Source organism: Lactuca sativa, chromosome 5, assembly GCF_002870075.4.
Source record: "Lactuca sativa cultivar Salinas chromosome 5, Lsat_Salinas_v11, whole genome shotgun sequence".
NCBI lineage: Eukaryota > Viridiplantae > Streptophyta > Magnoliopsida > Asterales > Asteraceae > Lactuca > Lactuca sativa.
The window spans coordinates 79,691,300-79,706,876 of NC_056627.2; the positions used below are offsets into that span (position 1 = coordinate 79,691,300).

At 38.7% G+C, this 15,577-nt stretch overlaps 2 protein-coding genes across 2 annotated transcripts; both read right to left on the reverse strand.

Moving 5' to 3' along the window:
- Positions 1 to 596: 596 nt before the first annotated feature.
- On the reverse strand, positions 597 to 3,179 carry LOC111885842 (uncharacterized). The gene is given in 4 exon segments (XM_023882068.3): positions 597 to 1,222; positions 1,386 to 1,871; positions 1,965 to 2,166; positions 2,589 to 3,179. Coding segments are annotated over 4 exon segments (1,596 nt in total). The 5' UTR covers positions 3,053 to 3,179; the 3' UTR covers positions 597 to 778.
- LOC128134146 (uncharacterized) lies at positions 3,090 to 3,603 on the reverse strand. Its single transcript, XM_052771613.1, has one exon. It carries the CDS (start codon positions 3,564 to 3,566, stop codon positions 3,090 to 3,092), a length of 477 nt encoding a protein of 158 aa, XP_052627573.1. The 5' UTR covers positions 3,567 to 3,603.
- Positions 3,604 to 15,577: the final 11,974 nt, after the last annotated feature.

Below are 15,577 nucleotides of genomic sequence, written 5' to 3' on the forward strand. Positions count from 1 at the left end.
ATCAGTTTGGAAAGGATCTTTATGGAAAGAGCTACATAAGATGTTAATTTTTAAACATATATAAATAATAATGAATTATAATTGGATTTTGACTTCATTATGGAATGAAGGGTAAGTCTTGTTGGAATAAGGTCTAAGCAAAGCATAATGACACAATCTACTACAAAATAAGAATACAATACTTTAGAAGTTGAATTTAAATATAAGATTGGATGAATAAGATCATTGAAAAGCTATGTTGGTCTCTGCCATTCAAGGATCACATAGAAATCTTTGTGACTTAGAGAGTATACTTAAAGGAGCTAAGCTAACGGAGGTAAGTGCCTTCTCTACGTTTTGATCAATTTGGAAAGCAAGAAACTCAAGAATTGTGGGATAGTTGGGTATAAAGCCCTAAGTTTCTGAACGACACTTAGTTTAAAACGTTCCTCAGGCTCAAAAGTAAATCAAATCTCATAGCCTTAATTGGATTAATGGGTGTCCTAAACGGCTTGTAGCTATATATGATCAAACTTGTGGTATTGGCTATAATCTGGCATCTTACTAGCTGTGTTTCAATAAAATGCAGTTGTTCAAAAGATAAAAGATATCCCAAGTCTGTGCTTCTACTTATGTTATTAAGGTAGAATAGTCTCTGATTCTAGAGTTCGATCAGAAGTTAAATACAAAATATTGGCCACTGGCCAGAACATTTTTCAATGTAATATCTCAGTCCTAGTAACTAAAAAACCAAATTTACTTATTTTTCTTCACAGGCTTTCAGTTCACTAGTTTGAAGCTATATTCGAAATCCCACATCATTGAGGTCTACGCCTTGTGGAATAGTACCAAATTGAGAAGGACACTTCGGGAGCATGTTGCCTATTTCCTTCGCAACATCTAAATAAAATTTGTACGTTGCAAAATGTATATCATCTGTTCTTTTACAGTGCAGGATGTTTTGTATATTTGATTTGTTGTCTTTCACCTGTAAAGCGGTTGACCCATCAGCAAAAAATGATGTACAAAGCTTTCTGTCCTCCTCCCTTAGCATCATCTCTTCAAAAGCATTATTCTTAAACTTCCAAATTCCTGTATTCCAATTGAAGTGGTAAAAGGGAAGAAATCGTTGTCCATAAGTAGCTATGAATTCTATAGCAGAGATAATAAATTCGTATTCTTCACTGGACATGTAGTATGGGAAGCTTATTCTTGTCCACCCCAATTTCACTCCAATGTAGCTCTACAAATTAAAGGGAAGAAAAAATGAAGGAAATGTTAAAAAAAGTCCATGCAATTTTTCTTGGAAATCAGAATAACGTAAAGAAACAGAATTCTTGAAGATTGAAGAATAATTTGAAACTATTGCTTTATGGAAATAGGAAATATGTAAAAATAAGATTTACCCTTTCGACTGCAGATCTTATTGCAAGTGAATGTGGTTCATCAACACCAAGCAAACGGTGACCATAAGGTCCTGCACAAGTGCACCCTCCTCGAGCTTGGATGCCAAAGAGGTCATTCATAAGCTTAGCAACAAAAGCCCCATCTAGAGGCTTGTTTCACTTATTATAACCTATCTCACTTGACTCATGAATTCCGTTAGTTCCTTTACTTTCCACATCCTCAATATCCGAAGAGTACGCACTTGTGTACACAAGAAAAGATATGATTGCTTGTCTCTCTACTTTAGTATTTCCCAAGACCCTTATGTTATCATTTTTCATAAGTCTTTCTAGTGCCCTTCCTATATATTCATGCTCTTTCTCTTCAATTATTTTTGATCCGATGTATTCTTTGACCAGAAAGGCTAAAGCTGCTTTTACTCGTTGGATAATTTGTGGCGTTCCAGCATCTTCCCTTTCTTCAATGTCGCTAATGTACAATGTATCCTAGATTTTTTAACCACCGAATTGGTTAGATGTTGTTATAATTTAAATATTTAATTTTCAACAAGATGAATACACAAACTGAAAAACACATACCTTTTCATCGAAGAAATTTACATAGTTAACAGTACCACCTCCGCATGTGGATGGGGGAGAATCTTTTAGCTTGTATAAGGCTTTGTTCATCAGAAGAACACCTGGTGATCCAGGCCCTCCAAGAAACTTGTGGGGACTTAAAGTTATGGCATCGTAGCCATCAACGGCACTTGATCTCATGTCAATCTTTACGTAGGGAGCACTTTATGAATTTAACATAAAGGTATGGTATTAGTTTCATATTATATCATGTTTTTTATATTCAAGAAAACCCAACGAATTTAACATTTTGTCTAAAAAATGCCAACTAAGTTACACTTTTGCTCAATTCTATGGAAGTCAACGAAGAGAATCATATCGGGAAAATGACTCGTATACCAACCAAGTTTCCAAACCGTTCAAAAAACCTCAATAATATTTTGTCTGTTCAAACAAAATCAACCAACTTAACCTTTTGAACAGACGAAACATGACTAGCTAGGGTTTTTTGAACAGTTTGAAAACTTTGTTGGACTTTTTTAGACAAAAATGTTAAATTCGTTGGGTTTTCTTAAACATACGAGATTTTTTTGAACGGTTTGTAAACTTCGTTTGACTCGTAAAACATTTTCCCTAACGATGTACCTTGACGCGAAATCGAAACATGCAAAAGCTCCGAATTGGTGTAGCAAGCGAGATAGAGAACGGGTGTCCGACATAATCCCAGTGACATTACTACATGCAGAGAAAGAACCCAGCATTGGGCGCCCAGTCTGTTGATAAAATTCTAGCTTCAACTTCAAATCATCCATGTCGATCATTCCTTCGTTGTCCAAATTAATCTCTATTACTTCAGCTAGGCTTTGTCTCCAGGAGAGGAGGTTAGAATGATGTTCATAAGGACCAACAAAAACTACCCATCTTTCTTCGGTTCCTATACAAGAGTTTAGTACCTTCTCTCTTAAAATTGATGGAATCGCAATTCCCATCACTTCTTGGAGTCGTTTTACAGCTGCTGTAGTTCCTGATCCGCAGAAAATGAGTGCATCATCTTGTGTTCCACCTAAGCATTTCTTAACATAGCTAGTTGCTTCTTGAAGGATTTTCATTGTCCTATCGCCGGTTTGGTTGTCACTTGTGTGAGTGTTACCTGAATGGAAACAACAAAAATCTCAAAGCTATTAAAGGATCCGTTCTTGAGATGTAATCATATGGATTCATGGTATATATATGGTTTTGAAGTAAAAAGAGAAATAGAAACAGAAGTGAAAATATGAAGTTACCATAGAAGGGAAGAACATTCTTGATTATATAGTCTTCAATGTATTGAAGACAGCGACTTGAGGCTGTATGATCTGCATATGTGAGCTTACGTTTTCCAAAAGGAGTATGAATCTCTGTATTACCACCTATAATTTGAGTGCGCAACCAGGTTAGTTTATCATCAGCAGGAGAATCAATCCGAGGTGCATCTTTATCAAGTATTTCATCGCATAGCAGCGTGCCATTTTCACTAATGTCATCGTTAATGTTTATGATCTTGACAAAGGAACTGCCGTGGTCTGTTATTGATTGCTGTTCAACCGCCTTCTCGTTAGTTAATAGCATCGATGACGTCGCCATTTTTGTGATACTTTAAAGAGCTAAAAGAATTGAAGCTTTTCGCGGTTGGATGAGACACGAATTGTAGAAACTGGCTAAAAATAATTGAATACATTTTCATTGGTGATAGGAGTATTTAATGTAGTAGATGTAAGTTCTATATTTAATAAACTATTGAAGCCGGTCTAAGGATTTAATGTAGCCGGTCTAAAGAATGTGCTGAAGACCGGCTCAATTTAGTTGGCTAATGAATCACATGCGGAAGTTTTCTATTCCTTGTTTTCCATCATCTATTATTTAGTTTCTGTTGTTAGAGAAAAATATCCTCTGTTGTTGAGAATCGAGATCTTTAATTTGATAATCATTTGCTGTCGAGAAAAATTAAATAAATTTTGATGCGTTGTACTTTTTATTCTTTTAATAACGCTAGTCGGTATGCTCAAGAAAGAACAATCTTGTTCATAGTCCGAACTATTGAATAAGGGGGCTTATACTTGTATCTATTTTTTGCAAAGTTCTATTGATATTTAGCCGAATTAACAACTTGAAATTAAAGACAATAATATTAACAAGTTAATAATTAAATCATAGGTTAAAATAAATATATATATATATATATATATATATATATATATATATATATATATATATATATATATATATATATATATATATATATATATATAATCAATCTCCTAAAAAAACTAATAAAAATAATCATCTTAGAATAATTTTAGAATAAGGGGGCTTATACTTGTATCTATTTTTCGCAAAGTTCTATTGATATTTAGCCGAATTAACAATTTGAATTAAAGACAACAATATTAACAAGTTAATAATTAAATCATAGGTTAGAATAAATATATATAATCAATCTCCTAAAAATCTAATAAAAATAATCATCTTAGAATAATTTTAGAATAACAGTTTTAAATTATAAATTTTGTCTAATTTCTATTTACTCTTTGATCTAACAAATAAATTTGGGGAAAATGACATATAAGCTCTATTATGTTTCTAGGGTTTACCAATTTAGCTATTTAATTTATTTTGTGGCTTTATAAGAGAATAAATTACACTTTGTCGGGTCGATTAAGTCCTTATTTCAATTGTGAAGGGGTCAGCCGGTCATTTTTAGTCCCCTTACGACAATTCACTTACTTTTATATTTTAATATTTAAAAATAATAAAAGGGGCCCACAACATTCTCTCTCTCTCTCTCTCTCTCTCTCTCTCTCTCTCTCTCTCTCTCTCTCTCTCCTCTCTCTCTCTCTCTCTCTCTCTCTCTCTCTCTCTCTCTCTCTCTCTCTCTCTCTCTCTCTCTCTCTCTCTCTCTCTCAAACGGATAACTTCAATATCCTTACCACCAACAACATTAGCATTCTCAGGTGGGTCCAAGTCCCGCCAATCACTATCATCTTCTTCAAATGACTTTAGCTCTTGTGTATCATCACCTTCATTATCATACGCTTGAATGGAATCCAATTCCATCGGGCTTAACTTTACCTCATTGCTTCGAACACGTGAGCTATGGGAGGGATCAGTGTCATCTAAACATGTAATATCATCATCTAATGTAATACGTTTATGGTCATCACTTTCATCAAGGAGACAACCATGCATGTGAAGTCACGAACTTATCTTCATGAATCGTCTTCCCATAACTGTCATCCCTCTTGTGGCTCCTGCTTGATTTAACATTACCCCCAATAATGAAAGCATATCATCATCATCACTATTATGCTGTGAATCATTTGTTCTTGCGATTTCATTATCCAAGCTTCCCCCCCCCCCCCCCCCCCCCCAAAAAAAAAAAACAATAAAAAAAAAAAAAAAACACAAAAACAAAAACAAAAAAAACTTACTTGAGACAGCAAATCCATTTTCAAATGAGGCTATTTTGATTCGTGTTCTTGCCTCTTTTTGAAGATCTCCCGTTTCGCAATTTCTTCTTGACCTTTCCACTTCCAGAAGTCTCTTCAGTTCTAAATTCACAATGATTCAGAGGTGAGGGTTCATTCAGCCCCACATGATCATCAGCATCATCATCGGATTTAACAAACTAGAGTCGCATTATTGCCCCTCTTTGAAACTTTCCCTAATTTGTCTCCCCTTTTACGCACTTTCTTTTTCTTATGAGACATAACTTCGATTTCATCTCTTCTTCCATCGTTTCCCTTTAATCCTTCAGTTGATTTCCCAGAACTCTCACCAACCCTATTGATCTGATCATCGCTCTATATGGCTAAATGTCCTTATTTATGGACCGCCATACCCACGACTGATTTCTGAGATGAGTTGTTGTCTTCGGTAGAGGCAATTGTGGATATGGTGATGAAGGTTGCGGTAAGTTCATGATGCGTGTGGCAAAAGAAAGGTCGACAATGTGTGTGCTTTTCCATTTTTTCTCTTTACAATTTCATGGTTTTTGATTTTGTATGTGGAGATCTGATTTTGAGTTGATACTTTTTCATCAGCTTGCCATTGGAGACGATGAACACATATCTAGTGAGGAAACGTTTGACTTTGATAGGTAAAAAAGCGGTTTAGGAGAGAGAGAGAGAGAGAGAGAGAGATGAGTGGGGCCCGAGTGTGGTCTATCTATTATCCAAACCGGCTAAAACAAGTAAAAAGACTAAAATGACAGGTTACCCGCAACTTAGTTCCCTTCTTAAGCAACTTAGTTCCCTTCTTAAGCTACGAAAAAACTTAAGTGACTAAAAGGGTAAACCTTAGAAATATAATAGGGCATATACGTCATTTTCCAATAAATTTGTTACATTTTGTGTTCTACAAACCTAACTCCATGACTTCTCTGCTCTTTAAATTTACAAATTTAAAATAAAAATTTTTTGTATTGGTTTACAACATATATTATAAATGAAAGGGAAATATATCTTTTAGTAGACTGTGATGAGAAAAAGCAATTTCAATTTCAAATTTTGATTATCATTCATGGGAAAGTTGTTTGAATAAGAAATTGGTATTTATACATCATCATTTTTCATGATAATTATAATCTATTTTTAAAAAATTTGATTTTTTTCATTTTGAAATATATAGAAGCCACAAAATAGGACATGCTGGTATATGACAAGAGTTCATAATTATTTAATATATAATACCTTTTTTTAAAGATACTTCCAATTAAAATTCAAAGAGATAAGGGTGGCTGTAGGTAAATTGGGCGAGCAACCAATCAAATATAAGAGACCATTAGGCTTTACAAATACATGAATTGAAATAGTTGGGGTGGCTAAGCACCGGCTTGTATCTCCACTGGCTCTGCCACTGCTTGTTCAAATGCCAAATCAACATAAATTTTTGTCTTCTCTCCACCGTTTCAAACGGGGATGGTGTTTCTCATGAAAACGTAGCAAAGAAAAAGAAAATCGGAGGGAATAAAGAGAGGAAGAGAGAGAAAAAAAATCCAAGTAGCTTGTGTGTTTAATTTCTAGTTCTCTCTTCTGTATTATTTTAATTTCAAGTGTGTTATGTTTTTTAAACGTGATATGATTTCCTTTTAAGATAATGAAATTTAAGATTTTATAAAAATTATTTGTTTAAGATGATTATTTTTTATATAAATTAATTTTAGAAAAAAAAAATAGAACGGCAATGTAACGTCCGATTTTCACAACAAAAAATTTTCATTTTTATTTATGTAAAACTTCCTAATTATAAATTCATTATGAAGAAATCGTTTATTTCAGATACATTCATTAAAATCAGAAGAATACGTAAAAAAACAGGGGGAGGGGTGTTTTGGCCTTTACCACGGATTATAGACCACCCACGTCAGCAATAACAACATTATTTTGAACCATACCCAGCTCTCTATTATATGAATTTTCAAAATTATAATAGCTATGTGATTCAATCATTTCTTCATTTTATATTTAAATACTTATGGATAATAATAAACATATAATTGTAGTTCGTATTTCTAAGGCTAGGAAGAATGGAGAGTGGTAAAGCTTGGCATGTCCGAGCTAGCTTCGGCACACACTGTGCCACCCACTCAGCATGTCGAGTTTTGTGCGCACACTCGATACAACTTTACCGATGAAAGAAAAATGCTTTTTTAATTTTTTTTACCATTTAATCAAATATTACAATTTCAAAAAAAATCTCATTTTCTTTAAAACAAAAAAACCTCATTTTAAAATATATTTGTTTTTTTTTTTTCAAAAATTCAAATTTAAACATTCTATCTTCTTCTACTATATCAAGATCTTTCTTCATTTTTCACCACATTCAAACCTTCTTCATTCAACTCTCCTTACCTTTTTTTCTATTTTCTTCAAAACTTCATTTATAAAAAATGGCTCGCGTTTGGTTAACGGATGAAGATATCTTGTTGGCTCTTTCATGGGTCGATGTAAATGAAGAGTCAATTAACAATTGTATCGATGCACATACTTTATGGAGGAGAGTCTCCGAAAGATACAACCGTAAAGCCGGTCAACCACGAAATAAAAGATCAACTATTCTCCAAATGGAGAAATGCAAACACACTTTCATTGCAATTTAACAATATGTTGCGTAGGGTGACACGTGAAGCAGTGTATAGTGAAAATGAAAATATTTTGTTTGTGAATGCTCTTGATGTTTTTTGTGAAAAAAAACTAACAAACCTTTCCGGCTTGTTGAATTTTAGCAATGTAAAAGAATGCGACAAATAGTGTCAACATTGTGAATGAACTAATGCCTTGTGTGAATTTTAACTTTAATCTTGTTGTCTTTAAATTTCTAGTAGATTGTGTGTTTAATTTCTAGTTCTCTTTTCTATGTTATTTTTGTTGGATTAGTGTCTAAGCCCGGAACTATATTTGGTATGTACTTGACCCGGTATTTGGTATGTCCTTTTGGGTTGCCTTCACCGAAGCAACTTGACAAGGTAATTTGATGAGAGAGAAAGAGAGGATAATATGATTTATTAATATATTATAAGAATAATATATTAAAGGAGAAATCATATTTATTTAGTTTGTATTAGTCATAAATTAATTAGGAATTAATTTGGTGACTAAAGAGACTAATTGAATAAAGGGGCATAAACTGTCAAATGTGTGATAGTTGAGTTTTGGGCTGGGAAACCTAATGGACTAAGGGGGAACGAAATTATGATGAAGGATCATCATATTTTCGTCCAAGGCCTTATTCCAGAAGGTTCCTTGGGATGCTTGGTGACTAAGCTGTCTATTAGGGTTTAGACTGAAACCCTAGCAACCCTATAGTATAAATATGACCCCTAGCCTTCAATTTTCGGCCACTTGCTTCCCAAGAGAAACCCTAGGCCGAAATTAAGCATCCTCTCTCCTCTTTCAAAGTTGCCTTCTTGCTTGTGTTGTTTGTAAGCCATTAGAGGAGTTACACTTGTGACTCTAAGCTCAAGAACAAGAAGATCTAAAGGATTTCAAGCAAATTGAAATAGGTAATCACTTAGATCTGTTATTATAGTGTTAATTTCGAAATATGTATGCTAGATTAGGGTTTGCAAGCCTTGGATTCATTGCATGTTCAATAGAGAAACTTAGATCCAAGCATTAGGATTCATTGCATGGTCTCTTAATCAACCCTCGCATCCATCACATATGCCACAAATCCACTATAACACACACATCCCTCATCGCAATCGGAACCAGATCTATCAGAAACTCCACACCGAAGATCTCAAGGACACATCCTCTAATCACATCTGAAGCATAAACTGCTCTCTCATCAACTATGTAAACTCGCAGAGGTCGATCCAACACCGCTCGACGGATACTAATGTGCTAACTAAATGCTACAGAAACAAACGAACGACTCGCACCTGAGTCAAATAATACCAAAGCAGGCACAGAACTCACAAAAAAAGTACCTACGCACATCATCATATAAGTATAATAACTCAAGTCAAAAAAAAAAAGATGAATATAGAATACATACCAGCCACAACATCGGGCGCCGCGCGGACCTCCTCCGCAGTCAACTGGAATGCTCTCCTATGAGCCTTCGGTGCCTCGGCCTTCACCGGCCGAACCTTGGTAGCCTTAGCAACAGGCGCAGATCCCTGCACTGATCCCTGAAGTAGCTGAGGGCACTCGGCCTTCCGATGGCCGACCTGGTTGCAATGAAAGCAAACCAAAAATCCCTTGGGGAAATCCCTCGCGATATGCCCCTCCTTCCCGCACTTGTAACATACTCCAGCCCTGCACGACCCCTCGTGACTCTTGCCGCACTTCCCACAAGTGCGACCCTTCGCACCTCCAGATCTCGAATTAGTGGGTCTAGCCTGCTTAGCTGCCGGCTGAGACTGTGCTGGTCGCCGATCCGCCCTCTGTGACTCGGCCTCCTCCCTGGCCTGAGTCTCCAACTAAATCTCCCTCTTCCGCGCATTTTCCTGGAGCTCAGCAAATGTCCGGTAAGTCGAGTTCGCCATGAACTCCCGAATATCTCTCCTCAGAACACTCAGATAACGGCTCATGCGAGCCTGCTCAGAAGACACCTGCTCAGGGCAAAATATTTCCCTCTCATGAAACTTCCTAGTGATTACTGCCACAGAATCAGTACCCTGCTTGAGGGTCAAGAACTCCTAAATCAACCGTTCCCTCTCCACCAGGGGAACATACTCGTCTCTGAACATAGCGGTGAACCTCCCCCAGGTCACCTCAAAAATCTCTGCCAAAGTGAAGTTTGCTGTCACGAACTTCCACCAATCCTTCGCTCCTAAGCAGAGTTGGTTCAGAGCGAACCGTACCCTCAAGTGCTCTGGACAAGAACACGTATAGAAACATCCCTCGATGTCAGAGATCCATCTCATCGCGGCAATCGGGTCCTGTGTCCCATCAAACTATGGTGGCTTCGTGTTGCTGAACTCCCGAAACAACAACGAGTCACCTCCCTAAGGTCTGGCAGCAGCAACAGCAGCAGTAGCTGCAGCTGCCGCAGCCTCAGTCAGTGATGCATACCGCTCATCAAAGGTCTCAATCAATGTGGTCTTGATGTCCCCAAACATCTCAGGAATCTCAGCCCGGATGGCAACAGCCACCTCCTCATGAATCAATGTACGGATCTCCTCATCGCCGACACCATTGCTCTCAGGTGTGTGTCGAGTCCCAACTATGATGCCTCTGAAATACAACAATAAATATCAGAGACTCGATCAAGCATACTCATACTCGATGACGCAACCCTACTCGTCCTTCGTTGTCCAAAAGATTCTTACTTGGAATGCCCACTGATCCGGTGTCTTCAGTAGTACGGGCCCAATACTACTGACCACACCGCATCAGCATTCACTCCAAGTCCTCCTCCTTGGATCCTGGATTACAAGTACTCTACTCTCATTATGCATTGGCTACCCTCCGATAGACCTCTCATGAGCTCCTAACTGCTATCTACTCGCTCTCAAAGCATCTCAGCAGTAGAAATCTCCTAGGCTAAGGCATCACAAATCAGGCCACTCTAGTCCTGATATGAATACCTAGCCTACCCTAGCATGCATAATGTAACATAGCATATCTCATAACACATAATGTAAGGGTACTTTTGGAGATTCACCGTTCGGGCGCTGGCTGATCGTACACATGGCTCTGCTCTGTTTGTCTCAAAACTCTTTTTACTCTTTTCAAAAAATTTACTTCATTATCAAAAAATTTCCTCAAATCCTCAGTTTGAGTTCAGATACGCCCGAAGATGCATCCGAATCCCTCAAACCAAGGCTCTGATACCAACTTGTAACAACGTAAATTTCAAAACCAATTTTTTTATTTTTCATCAACCAAATTCGTATAAAACATTCTCAAATATTTCCAACCGTAGTTTTTAAGACATAACATATCCCAAGATCATAAAAATCAAACTCTCTCGCTCACGTGTGTACGAGTCACGTCGGCGCCTTCCCACGGTCCTCGCTAGTAACTGAAACACATAACACAACAACTGTAAGCATAAATGCTTAGTGAGTTCTCCAAAATACCGCATACAACACATACGCCACTCGAGGCTATAATACGACCCTCCGGTCGATGTGGCTCAGCGGGACCCTCCAGTCCCGTAGCTCGTTGGACCCTCTGGTCCGGTCATAGCTCGTTGGACCCTCCGGTCCGGTCTATAACATCATACAACATACATATATCACATAGCACATAATCTCATACGTAACACATAAGACCCTCTGGTCAACACATAATACCACTCTATGTAACGTATAGTGAGAAGACTCACCTCAGGTGTCTCGGTAAGTCTCTGACTCAGTAGAAATGTGATCTAGCCTCCGCCTAATCGCATAAAGTAAATACTCTCATAAATATAACTATACTCAACCCTTTCTTAACACCCTCAGAAGAGTAAAAGACCATTTTACCCCTCTCTTGGCTTAAAGGCCTCACTATTGACCAAACCCTAAAAGTCAACAAAAGTCAACAGTCAAACTTTGACCCGAATCGTCGAGTGCACTTGGGCGACTCGGCGAGTCTACACATGTCCACTGACTCTCTTAGTCCCTCTCTTGGCACGTTGAGTCCTTCCCCTTACTTGACGAGTTACACCTGGCATGAATCGCGGGGCCACCCCGACTCAACTCGTCGAGTCTCAAGAACAACTCAACGAGTTTTGCCTTGAACTCCGGTCCCCTAACTCTCCCTGAATCACCGAGTTATTTCCCCAACTCGGTAAGTCTACTCACTGAGTGATTTATGGGAAACCCTCATCCTACTCGCCGAGTCTGATCTTCGGACTCGGCGAGTTTAAGCCATGCACAAACTCCATAGACCTCCTGAGGTCAGATCTGTTCCTTCAATTCATAGATCTGGCCCCCCCAAGCATGATAATCACTTAAAGTTCAGACCTTGACACTCATATAACATCTAAATGGTCTAACTTGGTGATTTAGCCCCAAAAATGACATCCCAAGCCCATGGCTCCCAAAATAACTCATAAAGCTCCAAGGGTTAAGGTCTCTGGACCTCTTTGGGTCCAGATCCAAAGCATAGACTCGAGAAGGGACTAGTTGCTCCACTTATCCATCCTCTAAAGGGGGTTAGAAAACCCTAACTCTAAGAATCAACTTCAAAGAAGGTCCGAACAAATACCTCAATATGATCTCTATGAACTCAGAAGTCACCAAAATCGCACCTCCTTCAGCCTTCTCTTGCCTTGGTCACCTCCTTCTTGCAAATACACCAATAAACGGATCAAGAATGGCCTCTCCTTCCTCACAAACGCTCTAGATCTCTTAGGGTTTGTCTCTGGGGTTTGGTAGCCGCAAATGACGGCCCTAAGGGCCTTTAAATAGGTCCCAAACCCAGGAAATTAGGGTTTCATTAAACAGCGTAGACTCGCCGAGTCCACTCATGAACTCGCCGAGTCCGGCTGTGAACCCGGATACGAATCCGCGACCATACTCGGCGAGTTTAAACACCAACTCGCCGAGTCTCCTCACAACTTCCAAAAATAAAGGAATAAATAATATACCTAGGAATCTGGATGTTACAGCAGAACTCCAGAAGTCCTATGAGGACATGTATCCATTCGAGATGCATCAAGATTTAATGTATAGGTATCACCAAAGCGTGAGGCAAGAGCGCTCTAAGATCATTACTAACATGATCACCGCTAAGATGGGGAGCGGAGAATCCTTGACCTCACATCTGCAGAAGATGCAGAGGTATGTTGATCGTCTTCTAAAGTTGAATGTTAACTTTGATGAGGATTTGGCTATCGACATCATTCTCCATTCCTTGCCTCCATGCTACAACCAGTTCAAAATGACCTACCACATGAACAAAGAGGAGGTCACCTTGAGCAAGCTTCAAGGGTTGTTGAGAACTGCGGAGTGTAACCTAAAGGATAAATCTATTGCATCAACTCCTACTGATTCGGCCCCTATGTTGGGAATAGGGCAAGGAAGAAGTAAGAAGAGGAAGGCTCTGTCTAAGAGCCACCAAAAGGGAAAGTCCCAAGATGGTTCCTCCTCTAGCGGAACCAAAGCAGGTTCTGCTAAGCCCTTCTCTGACCATAAGCAAGCAGAGTGTTTTTATTACCACGAGAAGGGCCACTGGAAACGAAGTTGCCCCAAATATCTGCAAGATATTAGAGATGGGAAGATAAAGCCCACCTATGCAGGTATGTATTCTATTAAATCTAACAACTCATCGCTTGCTACTTCATGGGTTCTTGATACAGGATGTGGTTTCCACATTTGTTTTGATTTGTAGAGCCTAAGAAGAAGTAGAGAGGTGGAACATGGGAAGATAAACTTGATAATGGGAAACAGAAGATCGTCGCCTGTGACCAAAGTCGGAGTTTATTCTTTAGTGTTGAGTAATGGGTTAGGATTAAATTTAAACAATTGTTTCTATTCGCCAGATATGGCAAGAAACGTCATTTCTTTTCATGGATTATATAGACAAGGTTTCAGATATTCATTTGATAATAGTAATGGTTCTATTAATATTTATTTGAATGGTTTTTTTATTTCAATGCATTTCCTTGTACTGGAATATATGAATCTGTGTTGGTTGTAGACAATTTAGGAAATGATGTGTTGAATGTTGATTTGTCTAATAGTTTAGACAAAGCATTCTTGTGGCATTGTCACTTTGGGCATGTGAACAAGAAACGCATAGCCCAACTCCAAAAGGATGGAGTGTTGGAGTCATTCAACCTTAGGGATGATGACATGTGTGAATCTTGTTTGCTTGGGAAGATGACCAAGTCACCCTTTACTGGCACTTGTTAAAGGGGTGAGGGTCTATTGGATCTCATACACACCGATGTGTGTGGGCCCTTTAGATCCACCACAAGGGATGCTTGCCGCTTCTATGTGACTTTTACAGATGATTATAGGAGATATGGATATATCTACTTAATCAAGCACAAGTCAGAAACTTTTGAAAAGTTCAAAGAGTTTAAGAATGAAGTGGAGAATCAGTTGGGCAGGAAAATCAAGATCCTTCGGTCAGACCGAGGTGGAGAGTACCTAAGTCTTGAGTTTCACGAATATCTAAAGGAATGCGGAATCGTTTCGCAATTGACACCTCCGACAACACCACAATTGAATGGTGTGGCTGAGAGATGTAATCGGACCTTGTTGGACATGGTTCGTTCTATGATGAGTCGGGCTTCGTTACCAATAGCTTTCTGGGGGTTCGCCTTAGAGACGGCCGCCCATATCCTTAATTTAGTTCCCACCAAGAAAGTTTCCAAAACACATCACGAGATGTGGACAGGGAAAGCTCCCTCGTTGGCACATATCAAGGTTTGGGGTTGCGAGACTTTCGTAAGATGAGAGACTCACGACAAGCTAGAACCTCGTAGTGAGAAGTGTTATTTCATCGCCTATCCACAGAAGTCTTTTGGCTATCTCTTCTACAGACCGAGTGACAATGTTGTCTTCGTTGCAAGGAGAGGGGTTTTCCGAGAAATAGAACTCATAAGCCAAGAGGACAGTGGGAGGAAAATTGATCTTGAAGAGATTCAAGAGCCTAGCGATGAAGGAACTTCTAACACTGGCACTCAACTTGAGGAGGAAACTCCTGTTGAACCTGTTGATGAATCCTTACCTCTTCGACGTTCCACCAGGGCTAGTGTTCCACCCCAGTTGTATGGATTCCATATTACTACTGAAGGGGATACATTTATTAGTGATAGTACACTAGTAAATTTGGAAGAACCTAGCAGCTACAAGGAAGCCATGGCAGGCCCAAAGTCTGCTAAATGGAAGGAGGCAATGGACAGTGAGATTCAGTCCATGTACGACAACCAAGTTTGGAATTTGGTTGATAATGTGTCGGGTCGTAAGACAGTCGGGTGCAAATGGATCTTCAAGAAAAAGACAGACATCGATGGGAATGTACACACTTATAAAGTGCGATTGGTTGCGAAGGGCTTTACTCAAACTCCTGGAGTTGACTATGATGAGACCTTCTCACCAGTTGCGAAGATAAAGTCTATTAGGGTGATGCTCGCGATAGCTGCATTTCATGATTATGAAATATGGCAGATGGACGTGAAAACGGCTTTTCTTAATGGAAAGTTGGCTG

What these genes read in the sequence shown, in the direction of transcription:
- LOC128134146 (XM_052771613.1), bottom strand. Translation starts at nt 3,566, where the DNA reads ATGGCGACGTCATCGATGCTATTAACTAACGAGAAGGCGGTTGAACAG.